A 23620-nucleotide genomic window follows, 5' to 3' on the forward strand; every position below is an offset into this window, starting at 1 on the left:
GGTTCATTAGAAGTTATTTTGAAGCATTGAGATGACCGTAATTTCTCAATAAATTTCCAAATTTTTAAGCGCCAAAACACCATAGTGCTTTGCATTGTGTTGGCGCCATTGCAGCCGAGGCAGCGCAGAGTCGATAAAATGGCAGGTTAGTTGAGAGTCGCACCAGCGTACGCATTTCTCTCTTTTCAGGTCCTCAACCTTCTTTGTTGTGCACAGCCTTGTGTGAGCAGTTAGCGTGATGTTTGCTTCAGGCTTTGAAGTTAGCAATGTCTCAACTGTCATGGCATTCCGTGGTGTACCTTTGAATTTTTGATGAAAGTTGAGATTCTGAACAAAATCAAAAAGGGAGACGTTGTGTGAACTAATGGCAATGCCATTATTGTGCTGTTTGTTTAACTGGAAGTTTTTTGCGGTCCCCGTAAACTTCGCATTAACTAGAGTCAACTGCAAGGCTTAAACTGCTTGTTTTGATGTGTGTGTTCAACCTTTAATTACCTCACCACACACACACACACACACAAATAAACAAAAAAACATGTTTTTTTTTTTTTTTTTTTTTGTCGCCACAAAACTCGATGTCTTTGCATTGGCCCAGGTCAAGGAAGAAACGCTCAATTCTGCCCTGACCACAAAACGTGCCAAAGCCCCCGGGGAGACATTAGTCATAAGCTACAAGATGCCTGAGGTAAGGCCTGGCATTTGACTCTCGTCTTGCCTTTCTGCTCTCAGAAATGGTGTTAGCATTAAAAAACTATGCTTGCTTTGATGATAATTTCTGTTAATTATGCGGTGGTTTGTTTTGTTTGCATTGTGTTTATGGAATTAAAATGTGCGCATGAATGTTGGACCCTGGTGGGCATGGTGACAATTTTTTATCAGCCACGTGATCAAACTTATCAATGAATGTGGATGCCGTGTTTCATTGTTCACTAATTACAGTATCTGGAGGCAGGTTTTCAAAGAGCATTTTTATGAATGCACATGCAATTAGTTCGAGGAAGATACCCGCCACGGTGGCTCAGTGGCTAAGGCGTTGCGCTGCTGAGCTTGAGGTCACAAGTTTGAGTCCCGGCCGCGGTGGCCGCTTTTCTGATGGAGGCGAAAAGCAAAAACGCCCGTGTGTACGAGATTTCGGCGCACATTAAAGATCCCCAGGTGGTCAAAATTAATCCGGAGCCCTCCACTACGGCGCTCCTCACGTCGGCGCGTTAAACCCTACAATCAATCATCAAGTTTGAGGAAGACTTTTTTTTCTTCAAACGAGGAATATACTGCTGGTTATAATGTGCCCCAGATATGTCCATTCCATGAATTTGGGAAGTGGGGATTTAAGCCTGTTGTGCGAAATTGCTTTTGTGGAGGTTTGCACGCAAAAACAGCTGTGAAACTGTTAAAGAAAAACTCAGTGACGACCACACAGAGGTGTCATGATCTTCAGCACGAACAGAATTATGTCATGGGCTATGTCAAATTTTTTTGTGACTCTCACGTGTGTTGTGACAGCGGCGCTGTTTAGGAAGAGGTGACAATGAGTTCAGTGTTTGTTCATCCATTCACCACGACTCTCATGGCAGCAACCACGTTGTCCCTGGCCAGTGCTGGCACTGTGGTTGTGTTCATGCCGTTTTATAGTCGATTGGCACTGGGGGGGGATGGTAAGTCTGGTATAAATTAAGAATTGTGTTCCCTTGGCCAATTATCCGCGAGGACACTAAAGCATGGGATGCCTAATGGTGATCATTTCTTGTGACAGATGCCGTCATTTGCTGACATGCAGGCCTTGTAGCGTAGCTTATGCCATAAAGGTTTCTGCATCACATGTTCTTTGTTGAGAAGATGAGGTGCCATCTCAATAAGGAGGCAGTTAAGGATAAAAACTTATGCCCATACCATTGCAAAGCAGCTACAAAGCATTAATTTTTCTGGTTGAATATATTTTTGGTGCAAAAAATTGTCACAAAACAAACTGCCAGGAGACTGCTGGCTTTTTTACCCCAAAGAAGTGTTTTGTAGTTGACCAACAGTGTACGAGGTAATATTCTCATGGATCCTTCTTGTTGACTGAATGTGTACGCCAAGCACAGCACCGTGAAAGTGTTTTTCACTCTATGTCCTCTTAGATAGACAGACACACCCAGCTGACTTGTGCTGGCAATGTGTTTTTCCAGGCGGTGGCCACGCGGGATGCAATGGCCAAATGCCTCTATGGGGCTCTCTTTGACTGGATTGTCATGCAAGTCAACCACGCACTGCTCTCGGCCAAGGACTTTCGGGAGCACAAGGTCCGTCTGACACTGTGTCTTGGTTGTCCAGCTCTGGCATGCATCAGTTTAGATAGGAACGGCTGGAGAATCTGATTGTGTGCTTTTCAGTTGTTACCCCCTATGGCATTGTCCAGGTTAGGTTAGCTTTGCATGTTTTGAGGGGTTGCAGGTATTGTGTTCATTGTAAAAGTCATTGCATTTCTGAGATAACATTGAGCATTGAGCTAGTTGAGTTGGCTTGCCATTCGCACAAGACATACAGTGCGTAGGATGGGATGGGAGTCTGGGCAGCAACACACTCGCACTGGGTGTCATTGGCTTCTGTTGTACTATCCTGCGTGGTGGTCTCTCATGCATTTCCTGTGTAGCCCTAATTCAGGCTGTGGCATTTGCTACAACAAACAAGAACATTTTTGGCATTTTCTCTTTGGTTACTTCGATGTGTTGTTTTATATCATTATTAAAAAAAATAATAACCAGTATCCCTTTATTGTGTGGCAGAAAATATATCGGGCAAACAGGGAGATGTATTAACGATAGGTTAAAGGAACACAGTTACAATGTGGAAAAGTGCAAAAGCGGCCATCTAGGAATACATTGTAGAGACTGCTGGGTGCGAGCCTATCTTTAATAGTACCACAATATTGTATGAAAATAAGCATAAACTGACAAGGGAAATTATTGAGGCTCATGAAATGGCAAAGAAAGAAGAAAGGTCTGTAATCGTACTTTCTGCCGCGCTATCAGCAAAAGAAAACACCTATCTAGACAGTGTAAGCACATGGCGGTAGTGATGTCGTGGCAGATTTGTTATTTTGTTGTCACGTGTTCTTTGTTGCTTAGATTTCTGCTGCATTTATATGCTAGATGTCAGAGCAATAAACATCAGTTGCAAGTCAGCGCCTGTGTGTCTCGCTCTCCCTATAGTCCTTGTTTGTTGTGTGTGCTGCGAAATCAGGAATAGGAAAGAAAAGAAACTGAACAAGAGTGTCTGCGACTGCTCACAGAGATCTGTGCATGGCCACTTTTGCAGGGCAACAGCATAAGTGTGCTGGACATATTTGGCTTTGAAGACTTTGGCGACCACAACAGTTTCGAGCAGTTTTGCATCAACTTTGCCAATGAGCACCTACAGTACTACTTCAACCAGCATGTCTTCAAGTACGAGCAGGTGAGGTGGCCCCAACAGCAGTGCCCGTTGGTCGAAAATCTCGTCAGCGTATTGTCTGCTTCCATTCTAACCCTGTGCCCCTCCTTTTCGTGGCCTTCAGGAAGAGTACCAGAAGGAGGGCATCCACTGGAAGAACATAGAGTTCACCGACAACACGGGCTGCCTGGGCCTCATTGAGGGGAAGCCCCACGGCCTGCTCTGCTTGCTCAACGACCAGTGCAAGTGCGTGCCCCGCGAGTAACCCTTTAGGTCGGGGGTGTTCAGCATTGCCCGTGGGCCGGGAGGACTTCTTTTGTAACGATGCTCAGTCGGCTTCAGCTGCCTTCTTTGTGATGTTTTACCAATCTGTCGCCTTCTGTTCCCGTGCGTGCAGTTTCTCCGGGGCCACCAATGCCATGCTGCTGCAAAAGTTCCAGAACCACCACAAGAAGAACCCGTTCTACGACATGCCCCAGAAGAGGGAGAATGCCTTCTTGGTGCACCACTATGCAGGCCGGGTCAAGTATCAGATTAAGGTGAGGACAAAACAAAGAAGCGGACGGGGGAAAGGAAAGTGTCTCTAGTGTTTCGTCACACTGTTTGGTTCATCTAGGGAGTTACATACATACTAGTTGGAAACCATAATCAATGTCTGTTGGCATGCGTGTTAACGTATCTATTCTGTGAAAAATACATTTGTATACAATAAATGCTAGCTTATATACTTGTCTTCCTGGCTGATGATTTAGGGTGGTACAAAATGTTGGAGGTTAGTGATTGAAACAAATTTCTGCTTCATTAGTCAATTTCTATGCTGGGAAAACACCTTTGTTGCTGGGCAAATGCTGAGATGGCTATATAATGTCCAGTTTTTGTGTTTAAGTGATGTCCTATGCTCATCCAAACCTTTCTGAAGAATAAAGTTAGCTGTTTAACAAAGAAAGACTTGTTCAACATCAAATCCCTGGCATAGGTCCTAGGCATGCATTTCCGCTGGTTGAAAATCTCTAGTCTGTGGTATGTTCATATTGTGCCTTGTACTATTTCAACTGACTTTGCATGTGACATATTATCCGGTCTGTAAATTGCACCGCCATATTGGTTGCATCGTGTTGTAAACAGCTTTTTGTATGAAAATGTTAGGAAATTTGCACCTCTGTTCAAGAAGCCTTTTTTTTTTAATTCATAATGGGACTACGTATGTGCTTTCACTTAACAATGTAGATATAAGTGGAAGTCAGCATTGGAATTTGTCAGTGGAATGGAGGGGGATCCTGTGTGAGCTCACACAAGGACCAGCTGAATGGGATATGACATGCCACTAAAAGACTATTGGCGAACCACCAGCCACAGGCCTTGTTACTTCAGGCCTTACTGATTCCATTCAAAGGCCACCACATGCCATTATGTTAGCATGTGACCTGTGGCAATCAGAAGGGACAAACAGGCCTTGCAAGTCATGCCCCTTGAGAAAAAAAGGGCAGCTGACGTATCCCCGAGCCACTTTCACTGTATGCTGCAGTAGAATGGGCTTGCAGTGAAGCAAAATATGGTGCCTATTCTTAACTTTGTTTTCTGAACTGCCTGCTTGAAAACCTATAACAGAACCCCAGTAGCAAAGTCATTTTTGAAGTGCCTGACCATCACATCTACAGGAGGCTGTCGTATCAACCATACGTTATGAGGGAAAGTCAAGCAGGGCACAATTATGCGGAATGTGCGTAAACCTGACTTACCACTTTACAGTGCTTAAAGGAAGACTACGTGTTTGTGCTCTTGGTGGCAGTCAGTATCCAGGGGCTGTTGTTGGGGAAAAGTCGTCCAGTTGTAATTTAACAATAATGATATGAAAGTAATTATCTGTTGTTCATATGTGTCCAGCGAGTGCATTAAATTTCCATGACCCTATAAAGTGTAAATATTCTCTTTAGAACCTGACCTATAGAACAGAAGGTGCGGCAACTAAGATCTGTTAATTTTAATACGTCGGAGCTTCTCAGTGCCTGGAAGAAGTGGGGAGAAACCTTGGGGGCAAGTTTACACTGTCTTTAAGAAGGTATCTTCATTTTAACGCTGTGCAAGGTAGGGATGTGGCACCATGTTACACAGCCTGCCGGCCGTACAAAACCAAAGCCCTGAGCAGCGTCCTCCTTCACCTAGGGCGTGTTGCCTCTCTCTTCCCCCGCTGCAGGACTTCAAGGAGAAGAACCTGGACCTGATGCGTCCCGACGTTGTGATGGTGCTGAAGAGCTCCAGCGTGGCTCTTGTGCGGGAGCTGGTGGGCGCCGACCCCGTGGCCGTCTTCCGCTGGGCCATCCTCAGGGCCTTCTTCCGCTCCTACCACGCACTCAAGCGCCCCTCCGCCACCTCGCACGTGCACCCCGGAGGACAGGGTACCTACCACCTTCCGCTCGTCTTCTCGCCACCTGGCCAGTTGTGGAAACAGTGTTGGGCTCTGGGGGTAGTCCGTGCGCTGTGGCTAGGCCATTTGTGGAATCGTGGAGCGCCAAATTGCCACAGGACCAGATGGCAAAAGGAATTAATTCTGAGAGGCCGTAGCTCACCATTACTGCATCAATCCACATGCAGTTGTCGGTCGCCTTGTGTGCCAGTGAAAGCAGGGCAAATTTTTTGTTTTCTTTACAGATTAGTCACTAATGCTCTCAGCTAGAAAGGCAAACACAATTTGCAAAAAAAAAGAGAGATAGTGCATTCCCTCCTTTTCATGACAAACAGCATTGAAACTGATTCTGTGTTAGGCGGGGTATGATTTTTCAAGTCTTTCAAGGCAGTGGATGTTCTTTTCATGAGCTAGGCAGGCAAAGCACCTGTTGCATCTACTTGTTTGTTGCTGTCGGGTAATGTGGCAGGGGTAGCCACAGATGGTTCTATATCACCCAGTGCCTGCATTAAATGCACCAGCCTAAGTTTTACTTCAACCAAGAAGTGTTTTGCCATGGCAACTTATCCTACCACTTGATTGCAGTATGTGAGAAAAAGTTTTCCAGTAGGGATCGAAGGAACACCTGTCCTTTTAGCTGTTATCCTAAATGGCTAAGGCAGCATGGGTGAAACGGGGAGAAAAAAACAATGATTATGCAAGGGTTTTATTGCATCAAGAGAGAGATTTTGTGGCTAACTGAGCATTGCCCTAATGTGCTCAATTTCTAGGACATCCAAGCGTCGTTCCCAAGAAGTCACCCGCTGGCTACAAAACAAGAAATTCCGGCGATGGATTCCTTGGGTAAGTTTCCAAGATTAAAGCTTGACGTAATCGGGCTTCTCAAATTTACCCATTTTTTTTTTCTTTTTTCGTTCTTGCTACTCTTGAATCATTTACCGAATACAGTGGAATCTCAATGATATGATTACGGCTGATGAGGATTTTAGGATGATACAAATTTGGAAGTTCCCCAGCTGAAGTGCATTGCACCCAATGGGATAAATTTCGGATGTTTCGAACGCATTCTTTGGTTGAAACAAGTGAAATGAATTGGTGCGTGCTTCTACAGGAGTAATTTGGTACTGAAGTGGCTTCGCATTTCACAGTAAATTATACTGCATTTTAGAGCTGAGAAAACTCTATGACAGTGCTGAGATTCGTTTCATTTGCTACCCTGCATGATTAGCAGTTACAGTTTTTAAAACGAATAACGTGAGGATGCCACTTCTATAGCTGGTCAACAGCCAGATGGGCCACAGGAAAGCAGCCGTAAAAGGAGTTTTAACACAAAATTTTTAAGATATGTTACAGTACTTATGATTTACGTGATAATGTGATAACCTTAACTAATTTTACTGTGCTCACCAGCTCAGAAGTATACTGAATTGAGATTCGGAAACGATCCTATTTTAGTATTGCACCTATTTTGGTCTTGACTGTGATGGCATCTCGGTAACTTCGTCCACATTTTGTGGGCATGGCATAGCTCGCGCCGTCACTTTTTCACATAATGAGGGTGTAGTACAGTGTAGACCATTTATAACGTAACCGCTTATAGTGCGGGACCGGATATAACGCGGGTTTTTGCGACCACCGGTTTGCCTCCCATAGAACTCAATGCATAAGCATACCGCTTAAGATGCGGTTGGCCGAAGCACAATACCGTTTATAGTGCGGTTTTTCGGCGGGTCTGCTTATCTACCGGCGCAGCTGAGGCATCATTTTAGGGTAGCAAAAGAAAAAGAAAGGATGAAATCGGCCATCTGATGCAGCGTGCACCCCTTGCCCCTCCTCTAACGTAGACACCCAAAGAAAAAAAAAATAGGCACCCTTTAGTTCGTGCGTACCTGATAACCAAAACTGTCCTTGCTTAATGCACCTCGGAAGATAGCGACAGACTCCCCATCCGCGCGCGGCAAGTTGATTTTATTTATCGTGAACCGCATGGTCCGTTTTCGCGCACGAATCGATCACATCGGCGTTGCGCGCGAGTTTTTTTGGGTTTTTTTTTTTTTTTTTCGTGCTCGTGTCGGCGATTCCGCGCTTGCGGTGGCTTCTTCGCGTGGCAGTGGGAGGAGCCTGACGACTTGCACCAATGGGGAGACGCGTACCTAATGGCGGGAGATTCGAAGCGCTCCGCTCCGAGCCGGCTAGCCGCGCCAGAGATGTTTAGGCTTACCACCGCGGTATTTTTTGATGGGCGCTTTCACAAGCAGCGTGGATGGCAGTTTATATTCCACTTTTCGCCCACATTATTAGCTCTTTTCTTGCATGAGCATCTTTGCTTGCGCCCCGTGCGGCATTTCAGCGATGGGTTAGAAGCGGTCGCTGGAACTTACTGGAACTGCCTGCACCGCTTCAAGGCCAATGCCGACGCCATGTTGCCGCCTCTTACCGCGCCGCCCACACAACGCCAGTTGTATCCGCGCTGGCGTGCACTGCACGTTTTCGCGATACCAAATCTACCACGCGGTTCACGCTTTAGAACGTTGTTGCAGATAAGCCACCGCTCTTTCCCTTTCCGAACATTCGAGCCGCGCGAAGCCGAAGATTTCCACCACCAGTACGTTGCGCTGATAAGCTGCCGCCTTCGGCAAGGTGGGGTAAAAAAAAAAAAAATCCCGCGGGCGTTTTTATCACGTCTTGCGGCGTCTGTTCATAGACGCTAAAAACGCAGCCATGGTCTTTCAAAACAAACACAACGGAAGTTAAAGCCGCGCTCGCCGTTTGTGAGACTGCGCTTTTGCCGTGCAGCAGCGGCTGATGTGAAAAATAATACGAAATATAGACCGTGCCTTCGTTTTTAAGTGCTGTGCGTTTGAGTGATGATAAATATAGGTTGACTTGAGAGATAGGTGGCGATGTGGTTGAATTCGCGCGTGTTTTGGTTATAGTGCGGTACCGCTTATAGTGCGGATTTTTGCGGCTCCCGCGACATGCGTTATAAGCGGTCTACACTGTATATCGACTTAGTATAGTGTAGATCGCTTTTAACGTATGTCACGGGAGTCGCGAGAATCCGCTCTATAAGCGGTACCACACTGTAAACAAAACGTGCGAATCCAACCACATATACCAGCCGACCTTTCAACCATTCTTTGTTTATCATCACTCAAATGAACGCCACTTAAAAAAAAACAGGGGCACAGTCTTGGTAGCTTCTTTTTTTTCCACATCAGACGCTGCTGCACCATCTAAGCCTCGAGCACGGCTTGAACTTACACTTTGTGTTTGTTTTGATGAATCTGCGTTTCTTGGCATCTAGAAGAACGGATGCTGCAGAGAGGGAAGCAGCCAGGCTTACACCGGCGAAATAATGAAATGAGAACGCTAGCCGTTTTTTTTTTTTTTTTTTTTCATCCTCGCCTTGTGTTTGCGATGACGAAGGTGGTTGCTATCAGCACAACTCACAAGTAGTGGGAACCTCCAGCATCGCGGCTTGGCTAGCTATCTCTAGATGTTCGAAAAGGAAAAAAGGTGCTCGCTTATCTGCAGATGGTTCTAAACGCAACTTACTGTGCACGAAGAGGGGTGCCGGCTCGCTGCCTTCAGAAACGTGCCGAGAGTAAGGGCAGTTGTGGTTATCACGCGAATGTAAACAGAACACGTGAACTAAAGGGTGCCTATATTGTTTTCTGTGTCTAAGTTCGAGGAGAGAAGGGAGGGCGGGCTGCGTCGGACGGCTAAATCTTTTGTCTTTCTTTTTTGCAACCCTAAAAACGATGCCTCAGCTGCGCCGGTTGATCAACGTACCCGCCAAAAAAACCACACTATAAGTGGTGTATTGTGCTTCGGGAAACCCCATTAATAATTGGTGTGCTTATGCATTGAGTTCTACGGGTGGCCTACCGGTGGCCAGGGAAACCCGCGTTATATCCGGTCTTGCATTATAAGTGGCTACGTTATAAATAGTCTACACTATCAAATAACCAGCATAGTTTTCATTTTCATAGAAACCTAGCCAAAGGACTTGTGTACGGAGCACCTCTGCTTTGTTGCTTGCTGACACGTTTCTCCTACTGCTCCCACCAGTGCAGTACCTGTCATCTTGTTGTTTTTGATGCTGATCAGTGTGACCTCGAAGGGTGGGCTGGCAATGAAGAGTGCGTAACTCTACACATTAGAAACCAAAGCTACGATCATGTACTGGCAGTAACAGTGTACATTAAGTGGCTTACTGTCAGAACAGGTCTGGTGCATGAAAAGCTGCACAAAGTCGTCATTGTGGATAAAATAAACTATACAAAGAAGGACCTGTCTCACTTAGCAAGGTGCATAGAGAAAACAAAGGTGTTTTCTTTGTGAATTTTTGCATTTTTGGCTTGTTTTGGTTAATATGGATATCTTTTGGTATGCAAAAGATTTGTATGGTGAATGTTCCACTACTGCAGTTGTGGGCTGCTGCAGAATCACGAAGTTGTGGCTGTCAATGAAGGGGTGTTAAGAGTAGAAAAGAGAGAGAGAGAGAGAGAACGCTAACGAGCAGTGTGTTTTGTGCTTGCAGCAGCAACCAGGCTTCCTCACGACGGTCGTCTCTGGGTTCGGGTGCTTGCCCTGGCATCCTTGCCGCCACCTCCTGCCCCGTGCATCGTGGGAACACCCACCTTTGCGCGAGCGAGGCTAGCGTTCTTGAGCGAGCAAACCAGATCATGATGTAAGCTCCGCACAGGGCTGTCCTTCCTGTTATTTTGTATGTGTATGTATACGCTTTCAAGCTCTTCAGACAGGGAAGATTCTTGTCTGGCTCTCTGCTTGAATTCTGCTTTCTTGGGCATAACATTGAAAGAGGGGCTTTTCCACATGCTGCCTTATACCACCGGTATAATGTGCTGTGAGAATCGATGTGTGAGGCAATTGGCAAAGGCACACCTGTCAGGTTTCCCAAATAATCTGGGAGACTCCCGAATTTTGATGGTTTTGTACGATTGTACGACCGAAGCAAAAATCTCCCGGAAACGTACCATTGTTCTGCCAATCTTTCTTGAAGTCTGGCCACATTACACCGGAGCTACCTGAAAAACCAATCCGATCCTACACCAGTCGACATTGTTATCAGTGAAGAGATTAAAAAGTGTTGTCGGTTATGCGTAGAAGTTGAACTGGTCAGTACCGTAGCAACACTAAATGTGAGAAGCAGTTCAGAATAGCAGAAAAAAAACCGAGCATTCATGTCCGACAACATGGATTTCTGACATCCATGTCTGACAGCATGGTGACCTGCAGATGTTTTATACCTGCAGTTAACGTTCTTTTGGTGAAGTGCCGTGGAGGTAAACATTGTTAGCCTCATCAGTATTCACAGAACTTCTAAAAACGGCGGCGTCGGTCACGTTGAAGATTTAGCAAGTGACCAGTGGTGTAGGCTGTTAGTAGTTTGGACGATGTAGTTCGGTACCTGCTCTGTTGCAACTAAATTAAAAATGCATGTAAAATATACCATTGTGCTTTTAGTAATCCCCCGCCCCCCCTCAGATCTCCCTAATGCCATCCGACGAACCTGACAGGTATGCATAGGTACACTTGCTGCACTCTGTGGGCTAGCTTACAGGATGTCAGGGAAACAACCCCAACTACCTTTCTATAACAAGAACTAAGATACAGTAGACAGGCTGCTGCTATGCTCGGCACTGAAATCGACTTTAGTGCTGAAAGGGTACAACTCACATACCAGAGTAGTAGAGAGACAAAATGCTGCCTGGATTGCTTAGTTGTGCCTGGGCTTAGTCTCTGTTACCTCTTCATCAGGGTCACAGGAACAAGGTTTCTTTGGTAACCAGCACTGATAGAGTCTCCCATGAGGGTCCCTGCACAAATGGTTGTAATGTCCAAACAGGCCACGGTGGAGATGGTTGGGGGCTCATCCTTAGAAACAGGGGGGTGGCAGGAGACCAGTGTGAGGCCCCCTTCAGCGTCCTCATCAACTAGTAACGTGGTGCAGTGCGGATGGCATTCTTTGCGCAGCCAGTAAGGAAGCTAGCACACAAGTGACCACACCACTAGTGAAGATGGCTGATGCAAACCAGGCTAGGCCCACTAAAGCGGAAAGTTTGCGAGTTGGTTACTAAGGAATTCATTGTACTAGCGAACATTAATGCAGGGACAAAGCTGCAGAAGAGACGAAACACACACTAGGTCCAACCACCTGTGCAAACAAGGCATGAGTGCTGAAAAAGTCCCCGCAACTTATCTGGTGTCAAGGTTGTGCGAGTGGGGTGGACTGTTGCGAAAAAAAAAATTTGACACGATCTAGACTGCACTAATTCGGGATAGCACGGGGGAAAAAAATGAGCTTTTGGGCACCTTGTAAAGGCTTTCAGAGTGCCTGTGTTTAAACAGTTCCTTATGTTGCCGTGACATTCCGGTTTTTGTACTTTGCATTGCCATCAAGGAGCCATTTTGAAATTGTGGTCTTCCTTGATTTTTTTTTTGTTTTTTGTTTTCAGTGTTTGAACTAGTGCATATTTTGTTACGGTAACTAGTTGCTGAAAGTCACTGCTGACACAGTTTTTGGCTGCATTTTGTGTTTTGTTTTGCCAAGACACTGTTCTCATTTTTACATCAACAGGAAAAACAAGAACACCAGGTCACGCAACAGAGTGGACAAGGTAATGCACCGAAGCTTCTCTTTTTGCCCCGAATCTTGAGCTACTTTCTCGTAACATTTCTTCAGATTTCCAGTGTTCTTCATAAGGAGTCTTGTTGCTGGAGTGATGGCGGCCGTTGTTTCGATTTTCAGGGGCTGAAGAACCTGCAGAGCGTCAAGACGGTTGTTGGCAAGACGCACCCTCATCCTCAGCGGACAGGGAGAAAGCCACCGACGGTCACAGCCCAGTTTCAGGTGACCATTTCAGTCAGCGTGGCTGAGAGCTTAGGTTTTCATTAGAGTTAGAGGACATAACTAAAGGCGTCAATTTTTGGCCCTTAGTGGGCCACATCCACCTTTCTTTTTTTTTTTCTTGGGGGGGGAGTTGTAATGCATTGGTAGTGTCCAATTTTGGATACTTTGCAATGCAGCTTTGAATTGTTCAGTTCGCCTATTGATGTGGTAATAACATTTGGCTTGCCCCTTTTGGTGCCTTTGTGCAGGTTTCCCTGAGCCACTTGATGGAGGCCCTCAGTCAGGCCAACCCATTTTTTGTCCGCTGCATCAAGTCGAATGCTGGCAAGGTGAGCACCTTCACCGCTGGGGTTCCGTCATCATTGTGTTGGCTCTGCTATGAGCAAGTGCATTCACTGAAGCAGTTGAAACACTGGAGAGCAAAGCTTACTTTCTTACATAAGGGCATCTTTTCTTTTAGCACCGGTTTTGCCATTTGACAGTAAACTTCCTCACGTCGCTCTGTTGAGACCTTCAAACCCTTGAGACCTTAAAGAAACCGTTGAGATGGGGTGTTGCATAAGGGACGCATTCGGTTGTTCCTGAGTGCATCCTTGGGTGCATCCTCTGGCGATGGTGCTTTCTTGTTTGTCAGATAGTGGGAGGTAGGCCCACAAACTTACGTTAATGGGCATTTCAACTCGCTCTATCATCAGCGGCCACTGAGATTAAAACTATCGGTACTTCACGCACCTCTTAATTAGTGCGAACACTAGAAATAGTGGGCTGCTACAATCTGTAATTCTGGCTGTTCATGTCTCCCATTGTAAGGTTTAACTAAAGCACAGTGTTAGTTGTTGGGCTTAGCATACAGCCTCATGTTGTTTTTGAGAATTATAGGAAACGCCAACTAAGTTAAATAGGGCATGTGCTCATTAGAACGGTAAAAAGCAGTAGCTCACTTCAGGAGGCTCACTTCAACTGCATGTGCTTTCCGGTCTTTTTTTTCCAGGTGCCCTGCTCGTTTGACGAGGGCGTCATCCTCCAGCAGCTGAGGTACACGGGCATGCTGGAGACTGTGCGGATACGACAGTCTGGCTACAGCGTCCGCCTCCCATTCGAGGTAGCTGGATTTCCTGCCAAGTCAAACTGTGCCGCCGCTCTTTTCCCTCTTGTGGGGGTACAGCAGTGCTTACCATTGTGGTCTCCGCCCGCTCTCGCCTTTGAGCAGGAGTTCATTCAACGCTACCGGGTGCTGCTCCCGCGTGGGCTCATCAGTTCGAGGAGCGACATCCGGGACTTTCTACTGCGGGTCAACCTAGATCGGAACAACTACCAGATGGGCAAGACCAAGGCAAGGCACCCCCCTCCCTTTTCTTCTGGTCTCTCGCAAGAAGAGACGATCTCCAAAATGAGAAAGGCTGTGCGCACGGGCTGTTCAGTTCTTTATACTGAGTAAAGTGACTGCCAGAGCTCTGCAGAGAGGGTGGTGGTGGCATGTGTTGCACCTATAGGATCGCTTGTTGAAATGACTTTTGGAGGAAATGTGGAGGGTGTGCAGACAAGTGCTGGCATGTTATCGCTTCCTCTCTCTATTTTTGTCTGTTGAGTCTGGAAGGTGTAATGTGGTGTAAGCTGGGAACTTAAGCAGCTGACCCTGTGGACAGGGTGGAAAATACTGTCAATACTTAAGCAGAGGGAGACATTTCCTTTCGTTCCTTTAGCCTCGTTTTGTTAACCACCTAGCTTTGTTGTAGTGGCCAGTACACACTTCGTAGTAGTGGCCAGTCATAGTGGCCTGCAGGAACTTGGGATTGATTTGTGGCTGCATGAATGAATGGTAAGGCTTGACCTGAAACGGTGAAGTGGAGGTTGTGTGACGGGGCCTCCTCTCTCATATGTCGATGCACAGGTGTTTCTGCGTGAGAGCGAGAAGCTGAAGCTGGACGAGCTGCTGCACCTGCAGATCCTGCAGCGCATCATCACGGTGCAGCGTTACATCAGGGCCTGGCTGCAGCGCAGGCACTTCCGCCTGCTCAGGGCGGCCGTCGTCAGGCTGCAGGTACTGCCCTCTGTGCCAGGGCCCAAGATGCCTCTCCTTGTTTGCCTTTTTCTCCGTGCTTATTTGAGGAGTAAGTGGGGGCTCGCAATTGGTAATGAGACACTACCTTTTGCGGCTTGCTTGTTGCGCACAGCAGTGGTGCTGCCAGCGGGACGGGGAAGAAAGGTGCATCAGTACAGAGAACGAAGGCTCGATCCCCCTGCCTCTTCCTCGTCCTTTTCCTGCTCCCAGTGCCACGCGAGGGGCTACCTGGTGCGTAGGCGGCTGGTCCTGGAGAGGATGCAGCACGAGGCGGCCATTGTGCTGCAGCGGAGCTGGCGCCGGTACAGGGACTCTCGGAGGGCCTGGCAGCTGCACCACTCCATCGTGGCCTTCCAGGGCGCCTGCAGGGGATTCCTGTTCAGGAGGAGGTCAGTGTCGGGGAGGTCCCACACGGGGAGCCTGATGTAACCCCTGGGGAAATGTGTGTTACGTTGTAAGGACTGACGAGGAAGCCTCGCCAACCATGTTACGACGCAAGTTCTGGCATAGTTCTGCAAAAATTTATTTCTTTTCTGTTAGAAAGTTGGCCAAGGCTCACAAGTGACAAGTGTGCCCTTATCGGGTTATCTCATTTCATTTCACAAGCCGTTAGAACTGAAGGAAGAGATCTTGGCAGAATCTTGCCTCTGTATTTAGGCAAGTACATAGTAATTCAAATCACTCAGCATGGTGACCTCACGTCTTACAAGCCCCTTTGAAAGATTTTGCTGGTGCTAAGAAATGCTGTTGCCACTGCATTGTCTTTGCCATGGCATATTTGGATTATGGCACAGAGGTTTGTTACGCTATTTCGTTTGTGCAACGTCCCTGCTTTTAGTGGAAGTTCACAGTGGTTGTAGTTAGGATAGCACCTTCTCTGCATCAGAGCAAGGAACACTGTGATAATTACTGCTCAGCAGCAACATGTAATGTTCACTTGTATAGTTGTGGTACCTCTGTATTATGTGTGCTGCCTGGGTTGCGATGTGTGTGGATCATGTGAAGAAAGGGGTGAGACACTGATGATCCAAATGTGTGTGTGCAGGATGGCTGGAAGGCATCAGCAGAGCAGGATGGCCGCAGCCTTTCGAGGACAGAAGGGTCTCCTGCTCCCCAATGGCATCGCAGGAGCCGATCAGCTGCAGCCGCGACGGTCCATTGACTCTGAAGAGTGCGTTTTTTTTTTCTTGGCTGGCATGAATAGCCTGTGCTGTGGTGAGGAGGTAATGAAGATTGGGCTCAGCTAGGAAGAAAGAGATGTGGAAGCTATGGTTCATGATGCAACGATAGCTCGAGAATGTACCGTGGCTTCATTTTCTTGGGGCACTCTGTTGTTAATGGTCTCTACTAACTATTACATTTCATTCATACATGGCTTACAAAAAGAGGTTCCAAAAATCACTGTGGCTGACGGAGCTTTGCTTAGTTCAGGAAGTGTCAGCATTTTTGGAAGCTATGCACAAAGTACCGTATTTACACAATTGTAGGTTGACTTGAATGTAGGTCGACCCCTCTAAAGTTGCATCTCTAAAAAAAAAAATTACGAGCGCAGAAAGCAGCCCATTTGAGCGCTGCTGTGAACGAGTGCTGAGAGAAGCTCTTCCGTCAATTACCAATACCCCCCCTACGGCGGCTCTTCCATCAATGATCGATGCTCCCCCACGAGCCGTACGCTCGTGGTGCGTGCAGTAGATGTTAAAAAAGAGAAGCTTCTGTGCAAGCATGCGGAATAACGATGTGCTGTGGGTTGAGCAGGAAACTTTACTTCCAATCATGTGAACACATTCGCTGCGAGACAATCGAAGCTACCGGCAGCGGCCACTGCCGCGCGATATCAAAACAAATATGGTGGCTGACTGAAGCGGCCGCTCGCGATTTTCTTTTATTTGTGAGTACGTTATTCGCATTCAAGAAGCATTTTGTTCGTCTCTAATAAACAAAAAAAGTATTAGCGAATTCCTTGATTCAATGCGCGGCGCTAACGGAGGCACAATCATATCCCGTTATTCAGTACACTTCCGAACGCGTTGGTGGGAGGTTACCTAGTCGCACAAAGGGCACAGATCGCGAACGCTAACTTTCAAAGTCGGAATCACCTTTGTTGACGCTAGAATGTATGCAACAGTAAATTAATACGCTACGCTTTGACCATAACCATGGAAACGAGTGTGCAAGGCTCTCCCCACCTTGTAGCACACCTGATTTCTCGTTTCCCTTGCCGTTACTAGCGGTACACGGTTTTATTTCGATTCTAAGTCTACCCCCCAACACTGGGTAGTCAAATTTAAAAAAAGGGTCGACCTATAATCGTGTAAATACGGTATGTGGCATGCACCAAGGGGTAAAAAAAACGAGAGAAAGGCAGCAGAATTGTTTCGCAGGGCTTACTTTCTTTTTTGCCGCTAGTGGCAGAAATGCTCGTGGGCCTCAGCAGTAATTTGGATGCGTGTTGTTGAAGTTTGAGGCCTGCTGTATGTGAAGCATCTTGTTCGGAATACAGGTCGTATCGGCTTTTGAAAAGTTCACTTTTTGTTCGAAATTGTTGTTACCTGGCCAACCATGTTTCATAATTGGGTTTGTGGGATGCAGGAGCACACACGAGGACTCAGAGAACGAGAGCCTGGCCTCGGAGGGAGGGGGCAACGGCATGGCCTCGCCGCCGATGTCGCCCGGGGCTGAGGCATCCGTCACGATGCGGGGAGAAGCCACCTTCAGGGAGAAGAAGAACCTGATTCACAAGCTGAGCACCAGCGAAGCCAGCAACATGCCACTCAAGGGCAAGGAGACGCAGAAGGTGCGTGCACGGCCTCAAAGCTGCCCCGGCTGGGGCTAGCAGGGCAGTAGATTCTGGAAAGGCTCCGAAATGAGTGTGCCCGGATGCTGGGTGCTGACTGTCCACAAATGTCTTGCTCATGGAAGGCATTTTGCATAGTTGCCACGAGTAAAGTCATCTTCCATGTTCACGGCAACCTATTCCGTAGTTTAAAACTGCAAGGTGGTGGGTGTGTAGAGATTTTCCGGATCAAACGACAATGTGGGACACTCGGTATAACAGAGTTGTTCCTACATCCCCAAAGCAGTTCAGACAAATCGAAAGGGGCACACCGTGTTTTAGCTGCACCCGTTTCATTGCACATTCAGTCATAACCGGAGGTATGCAAACATAAATTTGAGCTTGAATTGAATTCAAGTCAAGTATGGCCAGAAAGTAGTGAAAAATTTCCGTATAAAATGGTGAATTAGCTTCAAGTTTTTATAGACTCCTGAAAAAAAGATGCAGACAGAAAAATGCGTTGCGCATTTGTATTTTTGGTATCTAGGCTGCTAAAAATAGTGCTCCTACATGAACGCATTCAGTGCGTTTTTTTGTTTGTACTCTTTAGTTTGTCTGTAAATTTTAACACAATGAATACTTACACTTGCTTTTATTTGACTCGAAGTGTCACTGCAGCAAATACGGTGTTTTCAATCCGTGTTTACAAGCTTTAGGTGTGCATTGGGGGGTGTCGGAGGATAGGGTGTCCAGTTTTTTTGGTCTTTTTATCCTAGGCGTACCTCATAGCTAAGGTATCTTTGATGCTTTGTTCTTGCAGGTGCCTGTCAGGAAATGCCTCTCAGAGATCACTCCTGACAACTCATTCAACAAGCAAGTTCCTGATCAACAGAAGAAGAGGGTAAGTGGTCACCGAGCTGAAGTCTGTTGTCACTTGTTGGTAGCATAAAACTTTAAACCTCCTAACTCAGTAAATTTCACCCAAAATTGGGAGTGGGCATTATTACTTTGAGGCTGCGCATCAAAAGTCCTGACTTCCTGCATACAGCTGGGTATTTTGTAGGTTCTTTTCATCCCCAGGGACACCTTTACAAATTATGTGCCGGGTTTGTAGCTCTACTAGGGTTGATAGTGGGGGATTGTTGGGCATATATATCGGATCACCCATGAACCTACCGTATTTACACGATTGTAAGTCGACTCGAATGTAGGTCGACCCCCCAAAGTTGCGTCTCTCTCTCAAAAAAAAAAAAAAAAAAAAGCGAGCGCCGCCTAGAAAATTGTATCACAAAGAGAAGCTCTTCCGTCAACCCACACGGCGGCTCTACCTGGCTCTACCATCAATGATCAATGCTCCCACAAGAGCCGTGCACTCGCGGTATGCGCGGTAGATGTTAAAAAAAGAAAAGCTTTTGTATAAGGACCAGGAATAACCATGCGCTGTAGGTTGAGCGGGAAGAACAGATCCACTGCGAGATGACAACCAGCGAAGCAACCAGCAGCGGCCACTGCCGCCACTGCCGCGCAACACCAAAACAAATAACATGGCGGCTGATGGAAGCGGCCGCGCGAGATTTACTTTTGAGCGACTAACCTTCCAGCATCGCGTTCGGAAATTTACTGAACAGTGGGATATGATTTGGGCTACGTTAGCTCTGCGCATTGAATCAAGGGATTCGCTAATACTCATTTTGTTTATTAGAGACGAATAAAACGCTTCTTGACACGTTTTTGCACGCGATTCGTGCGTGTCGGCGTTGCGCGGGTCGACGATTCCGCGCGAATCTACGTCAGCATGACGCGTGACGAGCGCGGCAGGGGGGTAGAGCTTGGCGTCTTGCCTCAATGAGGAGGCGTACTCTTCATGGCGGCAGTTTGAAAGCTCTCGGGATGGCCGGCTGACGCAGCCGGAGATGTTTAGGCTTACCACGGTAGCGGATATTTGATTGGTGCTTTCGCTAGCGGCGCGGTTGATGCTTTATAGTGTCGTTTTCGACCACATTATCAGCTCCTTTCCTGCACAAACACCTTCGTTTGTGCCTTCAGTGATATCTTAAAGAGCGGTTAGAAGCGGTCGCTGGAGTTACGCGCACCTCTTTGCAGCTGGTGACGCCGCCATGTTGCCGCTGCCGCCGATCGCGTAGCGCGCGCGGGTGGCATTCGCGTTAGTGTCAGCACGGCGCATTTTCATGAGCAGGAAACGCCCCATGCAGTTCACACTTTAGACCATAACCATGGGAACGAGGGTGCAAAGCTGTCCCCACCTCGTAGCACCCGATTTCTCGTTTCTCTTGCCGTTGACGGTTCGACTTCAATTCTAAGTCGACCCCCCAACATTGGATTGTCAAATTTGAAAAAAAGGGTCGACCTGCAATCGTGTAAATACGGTATATATTCGAGAGATCATCTTCTATAGGGATGATAGGTATGATCTGTCCTAATAACAAGTAGGCAGTCATAGTTACGTCCTCATCATATTGGCTCTGCACTTTGGGGGCTCAGGGGATATTAGGGGAGGTAATAGCTTTCTGAGCTATAGGTTTTGGCACCCCGTTCCAATTGAGGGAGGGAAAAAATTAGCCCAGCTTCACTGGCTTAATGCCACAAACGCTGATTAACAGTGAAGCTGCCTGGCATTCCCGAATCACAAGGCTAAGCTTCATGTAACTTCTCAAAGCCACCAGATCGATTCCCATTTTCGCCAATTCATTTTTGCTATGTCCCACTGCTCGTGCCATTTATTGGAATGTTTTGCTACTTTTGAACTTGAAACACTGCCACAAGGGAGTGCCGCGAGCGCTTTTTTTTTATGGTGTATTTTTTTAGTTGCTATTGCAACAATCAAGCAGCCAAAGAACAATTAAAATATCACTTATGTATTGATGTCCTGCCTCGAATATGCTTATTAATGTTTTATTTTTGCTCAACAATGTTGACAAGAGCACGTTGCCACCAGATTTAGTAGTTTAGAAAAGCTTTGCCTACATAACTGTCTCGTTCGGGCGTTTTATTAACTTGCTGCATGTGTGCTTAAGGGGGGACGCGGCTTTCAACTTCAGAAAAATGACCAAAACATCGTTTTTTTGAAATCCACATATTCGGCTTCTTTGTTTCCTAATCTGTATGTCTGCGAAGTTTTTCCGCTGAAAAGCGTCGCAAAGTGGCATAAAAAAATAGTTTTGCCAGGCGCGGTGACAAACTATCAGCGCAAAAGGGCGAAAAAACGGCGATTTTCGGAGCGCTGTATCTCCGCAACGGTGCCATCGGGCGCGGCCATTTTGATATGGTTAGATCGGCCGAGCGTTCATCTTTCCGGTTCCCCGCGTCTCTTTTATCTTCGTTCATTCACAAACGCATGAACAGCAGAAAAGAAATGACGCACAAACGAAACTAGAAATAGATGCTGAAGCGCTATTCGTCCTCCGGTCGGGCCGCGGCAAGAGGGCCCTCCTGATTGGGTGTCGCGGCGCAATGCAAGATGGCGGCCGCCAGAACTGCGTAGCGTGCGGTTTGAGTTCATTTTCGGTGCTTCGCTCGGCCAAGTTTCTATTCAATCGGTGGTATTCAGCACGGACGTTATCGCGATAGGAATGCCTGAGATCACGAGCCAGATTAGGGGAAGTTGTGTGGCTCGAAAGGCGGAGGTCATCGAGCGCTTCGTGGGGTGCGTGACTCTGCCGTCGCCAGACCCCGGAGGGTGACGCGGTGTGCGCGCTTGCGATAGCGGTTCGTGAAGTGAACTTTTAGTCGAATTTGCGATGTTTACACGCTTAGTTATTGCTGTGATTTGATTGTGGGCTCGCTAGCCTTGGGAAAGAAACAGTCGACGCGTCAAACGCTGCGGCGCGCACGGCATAGCCGACGCGCATTGCAGCATCACATGTCTGCGCAACCGGTTACCATTGAACGCCAGTAGTTGTAATTAATGCCTGCGACGTTAGATTTAATCTTAAAAGCGACCTGACAAGCCATATCAGGGATAATCAAAGTACGATATGTCGCGGTAAGCGTGCGCTGCGATGCGCGCGAGCCATATCGCCTTTCTTGCGCAACGTTTCCCGTGCGCTTCTAATAATCATGCAAACAGGTTTGATTTAGGAATATAGGAATAAAAATATGTTCTCTGCGTTAAAAATTTACCTTACTGTCGCAGTATTTAATAGTGATTTTTGTAGGGAAATGATTGGCACCAATGCATATAATCATGGCTTAGGGCATACTGACTGTGCTGCGAGAAATGTTGGATGCTGTCAAAAGTAGTGAAAAAAAACCCCTTCCATCAAAGTTAGAGTTATGCACAGTATTATACCAAGCTTCAAAGTAGTTCGTTTGCACCCTTATGGTATGCAAACTTTTGGCAATGAACACCTATGAGTACTGAATTGCTGCGCCAGGCAAAGTAATAAAACATAAAAGAAGCCAGAAATTTTCAAATTTAAGTAAAAAAAACGCTTCACTTGTTGCCATGGGGACAACACTGCAAAGGGAAGTTGTCCAGTGCGATACTGCCAACCAGCTAACCTACTTTGCATCGAAAGCCCATTGAAAGCTATCTCCCCTCCGTTTTGTCTGCTAACTGGGCTATGTACTGTTCACAGAGGAGCTGAAAATGATGTTTTGTGGAAAGAGAAAGGCTGTAAAAGGCACTCCAATTTCAAGGCAAGGCCTTCCAGAAGCCCCATGTTCAAAAGGACATGAAAGGCTACAACCGTGACAACTTTTGATAAGTGAAACCTATGTTGCAACTTCGGAAGCCGTTTTCTCAAAACAGTTTTTTTTGCCACCTGTGACGCTTGTACCAGGGATTTTTTTGGGACCGCTGGGGCTATTTTGATTCCGTTTCTTGCATTACATTCCTCGATGAACTGTTCAGGTCGTGACACTTTTGGTTTTCCAGATTTATTTTTTGTGATTTTTTTATTCAAATAATCGTTCACAGTTGACATGTCTGTTGCAGAGTAACCTCTAGAAAAATGAAAACTAAAAAACATTGTGTTGTAAAAAAAAAATTCTAAAACTGTCACGACCTCGTCCATTCATTTGGGAATGCAAAGCACTTCGAACAAGTTTTCTATCATGTTTTATAAGCCGCTCAAGCTCGGTACAAGCGGAACAGAAAGAAAATTTCATACATTAAAAAGTTATCAAAATATTAACTTCAAATTTTTATGGTGTTATCACAGAAGCATTTCCAGTTGCTGTGCCAATTTTCATCAAAATCCACAAAGAAATAAAAAAGTTGATTTTGAAAGCCACGTCCCCCCTTAAGACTTGCTCTCCTCCCCGTTAGGATATTCCCTCTCCACATTGCTGGGACCACGTTACCTCATATTGTCCCGTAAAAGCCTCAACCAAGAACAGTGTCGCTGTTAGAAAAAGCTTGTCTCAATTTTGGGAAAGATTTGTTCATTGTTACGAATGGGAAGAGTACTTTAGCAGTGAAAAGTGTAAATGTAATCAAACCTGGTTCTATCAAACTTTCAGAAAGACACCTATCGGTTCGATATAAGGCATAATTTGGTATAAGTATGCTAAGGAATGGGACATCATACAAGCACATACTATTTATAAAAACACTTTTTGATGAAATTTCTTTGCTTTCGCACGAAATAGTCTTGTATCTTCTTCTGCTCGTACAACCTTGCTGCCGGAGACAGTACAGTATGCACTTCTTCACATTGTCTAAAGAGTCAGAGCAACTGAGGCCGCCACCTTTCACATTTGCAAGGAAGCGCTGGACTAGTGCGAGTGCACCAATCACTTCGGAGGTTGTGGACAAAGGATCGTAATTGCTTTCCTTGTTGTGCCCACTTTCACATGTGCTCAGTAGGATGTCGGCAATGTAGTCTTATAAACTCTCCCATGGCCATGACACCATCATTTGCACATGCACACACAAACTCGTCGACCATTGATCCGGCAACTACGTCCGGAAATTCCAACAGCTCTCACTCCACACTTTGGCAACACCGGCGGTGGCTTCGTTGCATTCCTCAGGATTTTCAATGTCGTCACTGGCACACACAAGCCAGCAGGTTTGGAGCAAGATTAACCTATTTTGAGAAGGCTAATTTAAGGTCCTTGCCGATT

The 23620-nt window shown here is 46.5% G+C and overlaps 1 protein-coding gene across 3 annotated transcripts in view; it reads left to right on the forward strand.

The window, feature by feature from the left end:
• The window catches only part of LOC144169562 (unconventional myosin-IXb-like), an 80667-nt gene that overhangs the window by 27929 nt on the left and 29118 nt on the right, over positions 1 to 23620 (forward strand). For 2 of the 3 annotated variants that reach the window (XM_077698792.1, XM_077698794.1), the window contains exons 10-27: positions 596 to 685; positions 2169 to 2282; positions 3298 to 3435; positions 3536 to 3657; positions 3809 to 3950; positions 5606 to 5807; positions 6586 to 6658; positions 10362 to 10511; positions 12423 to 12462; positions 12594 to 12695; positions 12944 to 13024; positions 13687 to 13797; positions 13903 to 14028; positions 14587 to 14736; positions 14968 to 15146; positions 15803 to 15928; positions 17347 to 17551; positions 18351 to 18431. In XM_077698792.1, the coding sequence (XP_077554918.1) occupies positions 596 to 685; positions 2169 to 2282; positions 3298 to 3435; positions 3536 to 3657; positions 3809 to 3950; positions 5606 to 5807; positions 6586 to 6658; positions 10362 to 10511; positions 12423 to 12462; positions 12594 to 12695; positions 12944 to 13024; positions 13687 to 13797; positions 13903 to 14028; positions 14587 to 14736; positions 14968 to 15146; positions 15803 to 15928; positions 17347 to 17551; positions 18351 to 18431 (2232 nt within the window). The remainder of the gene's footprint in view (positions 1 to 595; positions 686 to 2168; positions 2283 to 3297; positions 3436 to 3535; positions 3658 to 3808; positions 3951 to 5605; positions 5808 to 6585; positions 6659 to 10361; positions 10512 to 12422; positions 12463 to 12593; positions 12696 to 12943; positions 13025 to 13686; positions 13798 to 13902; positions 14029 to 14586; positions 14737 to 14967; positions 15147 to 15802; positions 15929 to 17346; positions 17552 to 18350; positions 18432 to 23620) is intronic. The other variant, XM_077698793.1, reaches the window with a different exon arrangement.

The sequence above is a fragment of the Haemaphysalis longicornis genome, unplaced genomic scaffold, assembly GCF_048455015.1.
Source record: "Haemaphysalis longicornis isolate Haplotype H1 unplaced genomic scaffold, Haemaphysalis longicornis Haplotype H1 scaffold_2, whole genome shotgun sequence".
Classification (NCBI taxonomy): domain Eukaryota; kingdom Metazoa; phylum Arthropoda; class Arachnida; order Ixodida; family Ixodidae; genus Haemaphysalis; species Haemaphysalis longicornis.